Genomic DNA, 14,378 nt, shown 5'->3' on the forward strand with positions numbered 1-14,378 from the left:
TTGATGACTGACTGCAGGCATGTGGGTCCAGTGGACTTCTCGCCAAGTTCAGTTCACTCGAATCTGACCTGGGCACAACTTGCACTGGACTGATGGGCCGACTTACTAAATGGTGGAATGAGAGACGCAGGGAGTGGCTAACTGATCGACTGGCTGTGTTTGATTGGATTGAATCGGCCTTCATAATTGATAATCCTTTATCTACACCCATCCTGCTCCATTGTTGTTCATGTCATGGCCACCATTCCTCAAAATGGCCTGGTCCTTGCTTGAATGTAAATGAACTCACTCCCACTCATCAAGCTCCTTCTGTGGACGGGGTCAAGGGCTCCAGTGACCTTTATGCCATCGACAGAAATGTGCCTAATGACCAGTCCACTCCACAAATGTGATGGATGGATTGAGGGCTCAAGTGATTGATTGATTAGTAGGTGGATATATCAATTGATTGATTCATTTCCCCTATCAAATGTCCTTCAGAACTACACAGTGATCTTTGGAATCGCCAACAATTTACTTCCCTGAATGTGTTGGATGGCTGGCTGGATGGATGGATGGACAGATTAATTGATTGACTAATTAATTTCCCCCACTAGGCCTTCCTATGTACATCCAAATTTAGGTGTCCTTCAGAACCTACTTAGAGATCCTTGGAGTATCCCACAACTGACTTCTTCAATGTACTGAATGGACTGATGGACGGATTAACTAACTGATTAATTTCCTCCACCTGGTCCTTCTTCTGCACCCACATTCAGGTGTCCTTCAGAACCTACTCCATGATCCCTGGAATGACCATCAGCTTAATTCCTGAATGTGTTGGATGGACAGATGGCTTAATTGACTGATTGGCTTCTCCTGCCAAACCTTTCTTTGTCCAACCAAATTTCATTGTCCTTTGTAAGCTGCTCTGACACTGACTGATGATGGCTCTCCTTCTCTTGGCTTTCCCACCCAACTCACAAACAGTGACATCCTCATCCTGGCACATTCTGTCAGAAGGGACACCCTTCACTGGGCACCTCAAATGGCAACCAGCAGGAGGGTCTCCGTCTTCCTCTGCAGGTTCTTAGATCCAAATGTGAGGCTCATGGAGGACTAACATGTTAATTACACAAAGCCTCTGGTCACACACTCTGAAGCCCAATCAATTTTTTTTCGGGGGGACACAGAGAGAGAGGCCCGGCAATGGAGATGACTCCTATTCATCTTTCTTCTTTTTAGAATTTCAAAGATCAGACTGTGGTGACAAGTGAGGTGGTGACTGATCAGATCATCTGGGCATTTGGGGGTGTGAAAAACCAGCAGGGAGCCGGAGAACGGGCCCGCAAGGCAAAATGGGCATGGAATTGGGGGGGGGGAACATCCACTGGGGATGTGAGAAACTCAGCCGATGGGACCACTGATAGTGTGAGAGTGTGTGTGAGAGTGAGAGGGAGTGCAGAACACAAAAGAAATCCAAACAGGAAAACAAAATCGACTGAAAACGCAAAAATCAAACAACGGCTGCGGACCACCGGAGTCCACGAGACACATCAGGAGTACAAAGGGAGACAAGCAGAGAGCGCGAGAGAAAATATCACCTAAACCACAAGGATAATCAGTCAACCCGTCTGTTATATAGTGCCTTTCATCTACACATCTAGGCTACACACCAAAGCAGTATAGAAATAAAATGTATTTAATCTGTACATTACAGTATTTTAATCTTTGTATTATTTAGAGCCTTCTGTCTCATGGATAGCGCTTTTCTTATCTGTCTACTGATCTTCTATATAGCATCTTTCATATCTGTCTATCTTTTGGGTTAGAGTTAGGGTTAGATTCTTAATTGGGTCGAGAAAAAAGGATCACATCTCCCCCATTTTATCCTCTCTGTCCACTGGCTACCACTGAGGTGTCCCTTTGATTTAAAATCTTGTTGTTTTTAAAGCCTCACAGGGTCTCACTCCAAAATACATCTGTGACCTCCATCACAGCACTGAGGTCATCTGGACGACGACTCCTTGTAGCTCCAGGATCTCGGCTGAAGCTTTCTCAGTTAGAATGACCTGCCTTTCCATATCAGGTCTTCATCCTCTAATTGAGGTTTTTAAAAATCAACTTAACACCTGCTTGTTTTCTTCCGCCTTTCACTGTGTATAATAGGAGTGTGGTGGATGTTAAAATCGGTTGTTTTATTAATCTGCTTCTTCATGATTGTTTGCATTGTGTTTATTTCAATACTTCTTTGTACAGCACTTTGGCGCAACCTCTGTTGTTTTAAATGTGCGCTTATAAAAAAATATATAATCTAACCTATTGATTTATTAAACCACACCTTTCATATCAAGCTATCAGATAGTGTCTTTTAATCTGCCATGTAGTGCCTTTCATACTTACTATCAGGCGATTTTCATATCTATCTATTGATCTATTATATAGGGCCCTTTGTATTTATAGTGATTTTCATATCTACCTACTGACCTATTATATAGGGCCTTCCATATTTATCAAACCATCATATAGTGCTTTACATATCTATATCTATTGAAGATCAGTTTATCTATTGATCTATCATATAGCGCCTTTCATTTCTGTATCTATTGAAGATTAGTTTATCTATTGATCTATTATATACTGCCCTTTGTATTTATAGTGATTTTCATATCCGTCTATTGATCTATTATATAGGGCCTTCCATATTTATCAGGCTATCATATAGCGCCTTTCATTTCTGTATCTATTGAAGATCAGTTTATCTATTGATCTATTATATAGCGCCTTTCATGTCTGTATCTATTGAAGATTAGTTTATCTATTGATCTATTATATACTGCCCTTTGTATTTATAGTGATTTTCATATCCATCTATTGATCTATTATATAGGGCCTTCCATATTGATCATGTGGCACCTCTCACACTTAAATAACGGCTCTGCCCCATTGTGCTTTTCCTATCTACCTGTCCCTCGGCCATATAGTGCCTTTGATCTTCGCGTCTATTCTAAGTTTGTTTCTCTCGTACAGCGGTGTCCTCCACTACTGAGGCCCGTCTTGCTCGTTCCTAATTAGCCAACTTCTCCTCCTCTTTTGTGTCGGCGGCATCCAGCGGCCACAAAACGGCTCCATTGTTACAAATCAGCCGTGCGCTCCTCCGCCAAGGATGTCACGCAATTAAAAAGAGCCGAGCCCAGCCTGCCTGCCGGTCCAAGCGAGTCCGAGGGGAGCAGCGTGCAGACAGTCGAGCCACTCTGAGCCTCCTGTCTGTCATTAAAATGGCTTCTTCAGTTCCATTTATTGTGTGCCCTATAAATAAGTGATGAGGCACCCCCAGCTGTGTGACCGGGCGCCCAGAAATGGCCGAGGAGACACTGCCAGGAGCGGTTTCTTAGTGCAGCAGCTCAGGACGGCTTTGAAATCAAACAATGAGAAGAGGGACGAAGAGAAACTGCGAAGCTTGAGTGGGAGTCACAGACGCACTGTGCTGACTTAGAGGAGTAATCTCAGCAGGCATCTCAGCGGGTTCACTCAGACCTCCTTGAACACGCGTCCCAGTAGGAACGGCGCTGTAGTGCTGAGCTCGCTCACTCCATTTCCAAAAAGCTAAAAGATTCCCATCAGGCACGCGGAGGAAATGCACAGGAAATTAAAGGGAGCCGAGCCAGCAGACAATATGAGAGCAATCACCCCAGAGGAGCGCGAGCAGAAACTGGGGAACGGGGCTTTTAAAAAGTGACACTCCAGCCCGCCCCGTCTCTCATGTCTCCTAAACTAACACCATTCCTGCAGCACACCACTGTCCCCAGGGGCCAACCCGCGGCGAAGCCCCCGTGCAGGAGCTGGAGAAGATAATGAGGCCACAGAGCTCCTCTCGGCCACTTCTTTCCGTTTACTTTGATGCTCTTTCATTTCCTCCACTGGAATCACTTCATCTGCTCCTCTGTTTTTTCCCTTTTCCTGTTTTCTTCCTCCTAATCCACTCGGAAATTCAAAGCTTTGACCTCAAGCGAGGAAATTAGGAATTGTGACCACCGTGCTCACCGCCCAAGAGGTCACCCGGCTTGATGCACGCGGGCCTTTAAAAAGGCTCTGCCAATGCGACACGGGCACTCGAGTAAACGACAAAGGGAGAGGACAGGTGGGCATTTAGGGGGGCTCATGGAGGTAACTTGTATAAAGTCAGGGCCCACTCAAGACGGACCCTCAAAATCAGCACTTTGAAGAATGGAAGTCTGGCAAGACTGACGGCTTTAGAGAGAAATTACGGAGCGCAGCCTGCGTCTGCACTTCAAACGCCATCGATCGGCAATGAAGGCGGCCATTTGTGCAAGTCATGGAGGGCAGGCAGATGAGGCGTTCGATTTCAGGGGCCTAATTTGATACGGGCAAGAGCGGCACATCATAATAGTAATAAAAAAGGATTCTCATCGATCGAGCAGTAACACCGTTTATACAGTGATCTAGTAATAAAAATAATAATCAATAGCTTCACTGTTCTTCTTATCGGATTGAGCGATGGCACCATTTACAATGTGAGGCATCATCAAACGATCTTCTAATAAAGATAATACTCCATATTGTCATTTGTTTTATTATTAGACTGTGCAACAACACCATTTATAAAGTGAAGCCCGGTCAAATCATCATCATCATCATCATCATCATCATCACTTTTATTATTATTACCCATCGAGCAACGACACCATTTAGAGTGTGAGGCATAAAGGCATAATAAAAATAATAACCAATATCTTTTATCAGGTTGAGCATCGGCACCATTTATAAAGTGAGGCCTGGTCAAATTATCATCATCATCATCATCATCATCAGTGATCGAGCAGTGACCACATTTACAAAGTGAGGCCTCATCAAGTAATCTAATAATCAAAATAATAATCAATGTCGCCACTGTCATTGTTACTGGATTGAGCGATGGAACCTCATAAAAAGAATCATTTGTGATTATTATTATCAGGATTTTTGGATTGATCGATAACACCATGAAGAAAAGTGGGGCCTCATCAAATTATCTAATCATAAAAATAATCAGCAATATCATCACTATTATTAATATTATTATTGGCTTGAGTGATGGCGCCATTTATAAAGTGACGCAGGAGGAAAATATCATAAAAATAATAATCAGTATCATCACCGGTGTTAGAATAAGCAACGACACCACGTATAAAATTGAAGCGCGGTCAAATCATCTAACAATCGTCATCATTACTACTATTGTTATTAAACTGAGTGATGACGCCATTTATAAAGTGAAGAATGATCAAATGTCATCACTATTAACATTATTGAATTAAGCAATGGCACCATTTAGGGAGCTAACAATCATCCTGGTCATCATCATCATCATCATCATTATTATTATTGAATTGAGCAACTTATAAAGTGAAGCATGATAAAATGATCTAATCAAAAATAATAATCAATATCATGATTATTATTATTATTGGATGAAGCAACGACGCCATTTAGAAAGTAAAGCAGAGTCCAGTCATCTAACAGTTATCACTGTCATTATCTTCATTATTATTATTATTATTATTGGACTGAGCAATAACACCCTTTTTAAATTAAAGCATGATTAAATCGTCCATCATCATGATCACTATGATTATTATTATTAGTGGACTGATCAGTTGCACCATTTATAAAGTAAAGCAAAAGCAAAGATCAAATAATACAAATATCATTACTAATATTATTATTGTTGTTGGATTGAGCGATAACACCCTTTTTAAATTAAATCATCTGTCATCATTTTCATCATCAGTATCATTATTATTACTATTGCTATTATTATATTTGAATTGATGAATAACACCATTTGTAAAGTGAAGCCAGAGCAAATGTTCAAATAATAAAAATAATAATCAATATCATCCTTCTTATTATCGTTGGACTGAGCACTGACACCATTTATAAAGTAAAGCCCAGTGAATAAACACCCTTGTCATCATCATCATCATCATTATTATTAATATTGGATTAATAAATAACACAATGTATAAAGTGATGAATGAGCAAGTGATCTGATAATGCAAAGAAAAGGCATCCCTCTTAGCATTAATATTACCGGACTGAGCAATAACACCATTTATAAAACAAAGCGTGAACAGATCATGTAACAATTCTCAGCATCATCATTTTATTATTGGATTGATCAAAGACACCATTTAAAAAGTGAAATACAATCAAACTAATAATAATAATAATAATAATAATAATAATAATAATAATGCTATTGTTATTAGTTTGATCAGTAGCCCCATTTATACATTGAGCAACAATCAAATTAATAAAAAACACTATGAGTTCAAGCACTTTTATTGGATTGATCAAAGACACCATTTACTGCAATCTAATAATAATAATAAATATTGTGCATTATGTGTCTGTTGGGTTGATTAGTGACACCATTTCCAAAGGGAACTCCAGTGTATTGTTACTACTGATAATAATCATTTTAATAATAATAATAAATCCGATTGACCCGGTTTATAACCTTCCCACTGAATTCTCTCCTTATTTCTGTCCTTCTATAAACTGAAGCCCAATCTCATTATCTTTGGATATGAACGCGAATTCCCTCAATGATAAAGAATTGCATCGCTAACTTAAAGGAGGGCAGGCGCCCCCCCTCCCTCCGTCCCCCTCCCCGTACAGCAGAATAAGACTAATTGCTTCACTTTGTCAATGGGGGGCTATGCAAACCGCGTCTTCTTACTCAAATCCCCCCGTTTCAAGGGGCGAACGGTCCATTTAAAAACGAGCGCATTGTAAATAAGGTTAGATGTCTACTGGACAATTTCTTAAAAGTCTTCAAGCAGCTCGACAAAACAAACGGAAATCTGTCTCATCCTTATAAATATGAATGTCCTTGTACATGTTGGGCTATTGATGGCTGAAGGTGCCAAACACAAACAATCAATCATTCTTTAAAATCTTGAATAATCAATGCATCGGCAGAGCGCACTACAATTGAAAACGGGCACGCGCGCGTAAAGAGAAAGGCTAACTGACTTCCATCCCGAGTCCGATGTTTTCATAATAGCAGCTCAAAAACTGTCGCTCAGACATTAAAAAAAATAAATTAAAAAAAAAGCAAAAAGAGACCGTGGTGGTCGCAGCTGCGCCCGCGTTACGAAATGACCACTGAATGTCAGGCGTACTCTTTAAACGTGGTGGCTGCAACTCCTGCAGCGTGCGGGTCCGCGAATATTTTCCCTTTGCGGAAGAAAAGAGCAGGGAGGCTGTCATTCATGTGGGGTCGCGTCTGTCATTTCCATATAGCGCCCTTCTCTAATGAACGAGCTGCCTCGGTGGGACTTCGCGGAACTTACTCACTCGCTCGGGGCCAGCGCCGTCCTCCTCACTTTGATGCCACCGAACTTTGTGATGTTTCTGCCTCACACGCACGCTTGTGGACACTCCGAGCCGCAGGGCAGCCTCCGTGTAAAGCGGCGTTTTTAGAGGGTCCACTTTACTGTCACTTGGCAGGCAATCCCGGACGCGAGCGCCGATACGGAGATGCGAGTGCAGGACCGCAGCCTCCGCGTTTATTACACGGGACTTACACGACCTCACGACGAAGATGCCCCGAAGAGACGAAGAGCATCCGTGCGGGATGATGTTAAAGCGTCTCACCCAACGGGCACCGAAGTAGACTGTTAGTCAGCCACCCACTCGCACTGAGCTGCCTGGCACCTTTACGCGCATCTGCCTTTTGTGCTTCGCTAAGGCTGTCTCTGACAATACGTGCAAAAACAAATACAATTAAAGGTGCTACGTGGTAACCACTTTAAAAAGTACAATGGCTATTCTATTGGAAGTTACAGTAAAGTTAAATCAAGTCACCTGCTGCCAGTTCTCTTCTAGGGAAGGCAAGGCAGAGAAGTAGCCAGTGTCGTGCACAAGTTGCAGTTCTTGAAAAATACTGTAATTTGCCAAAACGTCCATTATGATGCTTGACAGAAATAAGACAAAATCCACAAAACAACTTCACAAAAAAAATCCTTCAGATCCAGAACGCTGTCCTCGACGCGTCTTCCAGCCAACTAATGCCCAAATTCCTATTTTCATAAAAGTACGAGAGAAACAAAAGCCAAATAAGATGAAAAAAGAAGATTGTGCCACTTAGATGCAATCCCTGTCAAAGGTCTGACCGCTGCCAATTTTCGGCCTGGGAATGGGAAGCAAGCTTAGTGGCATGTAACGTCCATCTATTTCCGCATTGCCGAATGCACCCGATTGCAATCTTTGCTCTTTAACATTCCTGCTTGCATTTTTTCGGCCGCTCCGCTTCATCAGGCAAAGTGCAGTTTAGTGTTCGGAGCAAGCCCAGGGAACCCACGAGCTGTCACTCAAGTCGGTGCGTGACCATAAAAGGAAAAAAGGGTTGCTGATAGTGCCGGCGACCAATTAGGGCGGTGCATGCTGCGCTGGTGGGCGTGGAATAAGACCAGCGCTGAACTCCTACTGGCGGTTGTGAAGTGTCAATCTACCCATACATGGTACTGAAAGGTGAGCTATTTTTAGAGAGCTATAAAAGAGTGGAGGCCGCTCTCTCTCGCAGTAGCTCCGTGAGGATAGGAGTTTGTAAGAAACGGGAAGGCGAAAAGGAGCTGAAAACATGGAGACAGCGGCTTTGTACAAAAAAAGTTACATTCTCGATCAAACAAAGTGAAGAGGCGCACGAGATGAGCACAGTAGGGGACGATAAGAGTTGACAAGACTGGGGAGAGAGAGCTGCTTGAGGGGAATCGCTCAGTGGAGCCCCGCGATGGCGGAGACGTAAACAGCTTGGGTGATCGAAAGTAAAACAGCGAGGTTACCATGCGAACGGACAGGGCAGATGTAAACACGAGAGACTCAGAGCGAAACCGCAAATAAGAGAAACCGCACAGAAACTGCACGTGACGGTCCTGAAGTGTTACGAGCAAGAGAGCGAGTCGGAAGGCGCTCCGACAGCGGCGAAGGAGAAGAAAAAATAACGTCGTAAATTAAGCAAACAAAAAAAAAGTTTACTTGGTGTCAATACATCAACACTACGTGTCAGAAAATGTCCTATTATATAGCGCCTTTCATATCTATAATATATAGTGTATTTCACATATCTATATCTATCATATCGATCCTTTCACATCTGTCTCTAATTTAATATTGTCTTATCTGCCTGCCATCTATTTATTATATAGTGCCGTTCATATATATCCATAATTTCATAAAGTGTCTTTCACTTTCAATTATATAGTGCCATTAATATATATGATCATATAGTGTCTTTTATGTAGTGCTTTTGTTACCTATCTTTAATTTCATATCTTTCATATAGTGCCTTTCATACCCATCCATTATTTCATATAGTGCCTTTTCCATCTATCTATGTGACATTTCATATAGTGTCTTTCACATCTAAATTTCTCTGATTTCATAAAATGGCTTTCGCATATCTCTATTGTATAACACCTTTCACATCTATCTGTCATCTCAGTATCTTTCATGTACTTACCTCTCATTTCATAGTTTTTCACATGTTATATAGTGCCTTTCATATTCATCTATTGTTTCATATAGTGCCTTTCTCATCTATTTATCAACCTGTTTCATATAGTGCCTTTCACTTCTATTTATCGACCTGTTTCGTATGGTGCCTTTCCTATCTGTTTATCGACCTGTTTCATATAGTGCCTTTCACATCTATTTATCAATCTGTTTCATATAGTGCCTTTCACGTCTATTTATCGACCTATTTCGTATAGTGCCTTTCACATCTGTTTATCAATCTGTTTCATATAGTGCCTTTCACATCTATTTATTGATCTGTTTCATATAGTGCCTTTCACTTTCTCCCCCACACCTGATCCTGTACTTTCAGTCAGTTCTGTGTGTTTTCTTTTGTAACCCCAGATGCTTCACGCACACAGAGCTCATGGTGGTGATTTAACCCTCTCACTTAGTCATCACAATGAACAGCACCCATTGCAGCCGTAAATCAGCCCATAAAGGAGTTGCATGTTCCGAAGGTTTATTTTGGGAGAGGGTGGCATGGTGACGCAGTGCTTAGCTCTGCCACCTCACAGCTCTGGGATCATCAGCCCCTGCATGTGTGTTGTGTGCCTTTTGTTCCCCTCATCTCTGTGTAGATTTTCTTCTGGTTGTCCCCACACATCTCAATATGCTTTTGGGTTGATCAGCAAGTCTAAATTGACCCCGGACGAATGAGGCGGTGTGGCGTGAGTGTACACTGCATTAGACTGGCATCCTGTCCAGGGTTGCCTCTGCTGTGTGCTCAATTGTGCCAGGTTAGGCTCTGAATACAAAATGAATGCTTTGGACAGAGAGGGCTGCTGAGGTATTTGAGTTATTTGTTTATGAAGAGTCCTATACCTTCTAACCATAAGGTGGTCTTCACTGCTGACCCCTGCCCACTTGCCCTGTGATGGTGCTGCCTGCGCATGGCGCTATATAATGTAAGCACACCCATCACTCTCAATTTACAACACAAAGTGACTGTTTTGATACCAGCACTGAGCTCTTGTGTGATTCTGCCCACTTCACTAAGCCCCCCTGGGTTGGACACTTGTGATGTGTGGGGTCACCTTTGGATAGAAGCCTCAGTTCAGTACATTTCAATGTTCAAGCCAGAGTGGTGCCTGTATGAGCCCAGAGCTGGCAGCGTGGCGCTCGTCCTGCTCAATGTCACTGTCCATGGTCCCCTCTGGGCACAAGTCCCCCTTGTAACGCAGTTTCCCGCGTCAGATGCCTGACCGGTGCTCTTGGTTCCTGTCAGGGCTCGGCTTCCAGAAGTGATTCAATTAAGAAACAGGACTGAATGACTAAGCTGAAGAATTGCCTCCTGTTTTAATTAAATATACAACAGCAGGCCCCGGCCACAGATTTAAAGCAGGCCGCTGTGCCGAGCCATGTTGATGTGTCCTTCTGGGCAGCTGAATTTGGGTCTTCGACGCGCGTTCAGTCGGCGTTCTGACGGTTCTAATGCACACCAAGGCTATTTGGTGGAGTGCATCGTAAATTACGAAGGAGCAAATAAATAAATATCAAATTTACGACGGCTTCTCCGGTTGATGTTTCAAATATTTTTCCTGTTAATTTATTGTACCAGTGTGGGCTCTTTTTCAGCTTCAGTCATTCGATTGAGGGGTTTTCATTGAAGGGCCGTCCACTGGAGATCTGCTTCGGTGGGGCATTTTGCAGCAATCTGAACGGCTCTTTAAAAGGCAGACAATGCCATTCATAGTTTGGGAGCATGCGGCACATTGCAGCACCCACCACACGACGAACCTCCTGGATTGGGACCTGAGTGCAGTGGGTGACACCTCAGCACCACCATTCATAGCAGGGAGAGAAACCAGCAACCACCTGAAGCAGACTTGGCCATCCATTTGTGTGGTCAGCCTGTTCATCCGATCAGGAACACGAGGACCCCGAGCTGAGCACAAGGACGGTGGCCAGAGAGAGCAGGGGCTGCAGGGAACAAGTCATTGTGGGCTCACTGAAACAAAGGCAAAGACACCAGAGTCACCGAGGACAGTCAGGCTACAGAGGGACAGGGACACTAGCAGAACATGCCAGCCTGGAACTGTGCCAGCCAGCAGGGCTCCGAGGAGGCCACACCACCTGTGGCACTGCCATGCAGCCCCATTAAGTAGCCATCCCTCCGCTCTGAGAGCGTTAAGAGTGTTGTTACAGCGCACTCCATGCCACTTGAAAAGGGTCACCAGCTTTGTGCTGCTCTGGCCTTGCAGAACAGCCTGGGGGTCTTGTCTTCCTCATTTATTTCCTTTTTCTCCTTTTTGTTTTCCTTTTTTAATTTTTCTTCGTATTCTTCTTTACTCTTCTGTTTTCTGCTTTATTTTTAATTCGTACCTTGTCTTTTTTTCTCTTTCTTCATCATGTAAAGCACTTTGAGCTCCATTATCTGTATGATAATGTGCTATAGAAATAAATATTGTTATTGTTAGCTTCTCCTTTCTTCTTTTTGATTGCTCTTTTTTCGTTTTCTTTGTATTCTTCATCTTTTCTTTTTAATTTTTCTTCATCTTTTCCTTGTCTTTTAATGCTTTTCTTTTTTCTTCCTATTCTTTATTTTTTCTTCTTGTTTCCCTTTTTCCTTCTTCTTTACTCTTTGTCTTTTATGCTCTTTGCTTTCCTTCTTTTGCTTTCCTTCTTTATCTTTTTTCTTTTAATCTTTCCCTCTTTTTCTTCTTTCTCATCTTCATTCTTATTTTTCTTCTTTTTCTTCATATTCATCTTATGATTTTTCTTGTTTTTCTTCATCATCAAGTGAGCCCGGGTCTCCTAACTGCGAGGCAGCAGCGCTACCCACTGTGCCACCGTGCCAACCTGAATCTCACTTTCATCAGAGCTGGCCTTAGGGCGAAGCGACCGCTTCAGGCCCACAGCTGGAGGGGGTCCACTGCGCCCAAGGTTTTTTTTTTTTCCTGTGATGCGACGCTGCTGCGGAGGGCCCAATGGTGCAACAGACCCCTGATGGGGCCCTCGATATCAGTTTGCTTCGGGCCCGAAATTGTCTATCTGTCTGTCCTTCCGTCCATCCATCTATCTATCTATTATATAGTGCCTTTCACATCTATCTATCTATCTATCTATCTATCTATCTATCTATCTATCTATCTATCTATCTATCTATCTATCTATCTGTCCTTCCGTCAGTCCGTCCATCTATCTATCTATTATATAGTGCCTTTCACATCTATCTATATATCCAGCCATTCATCCATCCATCCATCTATCTATCTATCTATCTATCTATCTATCTATCTATCTATCTATCTATCTATCTGTCTGTCTGTCTGTCTGTCTGTATATATATATATACATGGACACTGTGAGAGGGACTTTAAAGTCACAGTGCTTATGGGCAACTTCAAAACACAGCAAGAGAGAAAAGAATGGGAAGTTAAACTCATGTTAAAATTTAATACATTACAACATGGCTTGAACAGAGACAAGAGTTTTATAGCCAGGTATGAGGGCTGTTTGCATCTCTCAGACTGACACAGATAACCTGTCTACAGACCCACATTGCTTTGAAAAACTCATCACAAACGTCAAAGGACTTTGTTGGACAGTTATCTTATCTAAAGATCTTGACCATACATTGTTCCTCTCTCTCCCGTTTAATTAATCTTAGACTGAATGAACCTATTTTACCTATTTTTACATTTAAGATTTTTCTTTTAAAGATTTACCAATGTTGTTTCTTGTCCTAGTGTTTGGATATAAACATAGGGAACTTCAGTTTCTGTATTACATTTTGCCTGAAGAAGGGGCCTTAGTTGCCTCGAAAGCTTGCATATTGTAATCTTTTTAGTTAGCCAATAAAAGGTGTCATTTTTCTTGGCTTTTCTCTCTCTATGTATATACAGTCATATGAAAAAGTTTGTGAACCCCTCTGAGCCTGCGTAATAATTGACTCTCCTTTCAACAGTAAAGATATCAGTGGTGTGTCTGTCATTTCCTAGGAGTACTGCGGTGTTTCCTGAACAAAGACTTTTAGTGACGCTGTATTTAGTTTTATGAAATTAAATCAAATGTGAAAAACTGGCTGTGCACAAATGTGGGTCCCCTTGTCATTGTGCTGATTTGAATGCCTGTCACTGCTCAGTGCTGATTACTTGGTTGGATGAGCTCGTTAAGCCTTGAACTTCACAGACCGGAGTGTCCAATCACGAGTGCTAAAAGGTATTTAAGGTGGTCAATCGCAAGTTGTGCTTCCTTCCCTTTGACTCTCCTCTGAAGAGTGACAGACAGCATGGGATCCTCAAAGCAACTCTCCAAAGATCTCAAAACAAAGATTGTTGAGTCTCCTGGTTAAGAGGAAGGCTACACAAAGCCATCTCAGAGGTTTAAACTGTCAACTTCAACTGTAAGGAATTGAGTGAGGAAATGGAAGGCCACAGGCACAGTTGATGTTAAACCAACGCAGCAGGTCTGGCAGGCCAAGAAAAATACAGGAGTGGCATATGAGCAGGATTGTGAGAATGGTGACAGACAACACACAGATCACCTACAAAGACCTCAAGAACATCTCGCTGCTGATGGTGTATCTGTACATCGTTCAACAATTCAGCACATCTGTATGGCAGGGTGATGAGAAAGAAGCCCTTTCTGCACTCACGTCACAAACAGAGTCGCGTGTTGTATGCCGATGCTCATTTAGACAAGCCAGATTCATTTTGGAACAAAGTGCTTTGGACTGATGAAACAAAAATGGAGTTATCTGGTCAGAACAAAAAGCACTTTGCATGGCGGAAGAAGAACACCGCAGTCCAAGACAAACACCTGCTACCTCTTGTCATATGTGGTGGAGGTCCCATCACTCTGTGGGCTGTGTG

At 42.5% G+C, this 14,378-nt stretch overlaps 1 protein-coding gene across 1 annotated transcript in view; it reads right to left on the reverse strand.

The window, feature by feature from the left end:
- The window catches only part of klf7b (Kruppel-like factor 7b), an 89,912-nt gene extending 81,588 nt beyond the window's left edge, over positions 1-8,324 (reverse strand). Inside the window, exon 1 of the mRNA XM_039755313.1 lies at positions 7,855-8,324. Within this exon, the coding sequence (XP_039611247.1) occupies positions 7,855-7,956 (102 nt within the window). The 5' untranslated portion in view covers positions 7,957-8,324. The remainder of the gene's footprint in view (positions 1-7,854) is intronic.
- Positions 8,325-14,378: the final 6,054 nt, after the last annotated feature.

Source organism: Polypterus senegalus, chromosome 6, assembly GCF_016835505.1.
Source record: "Polypterus senegalus isolate Bchr_013 chromosome 6, ASM1683550v1, whole genome shotgun sequence".
Lineage (NCBI taxonomy): Eukaryota > Metazoa > Chordata > Cladistia > Polypteriformes > Polypteridae > Polypterus > Polypterus senegalus.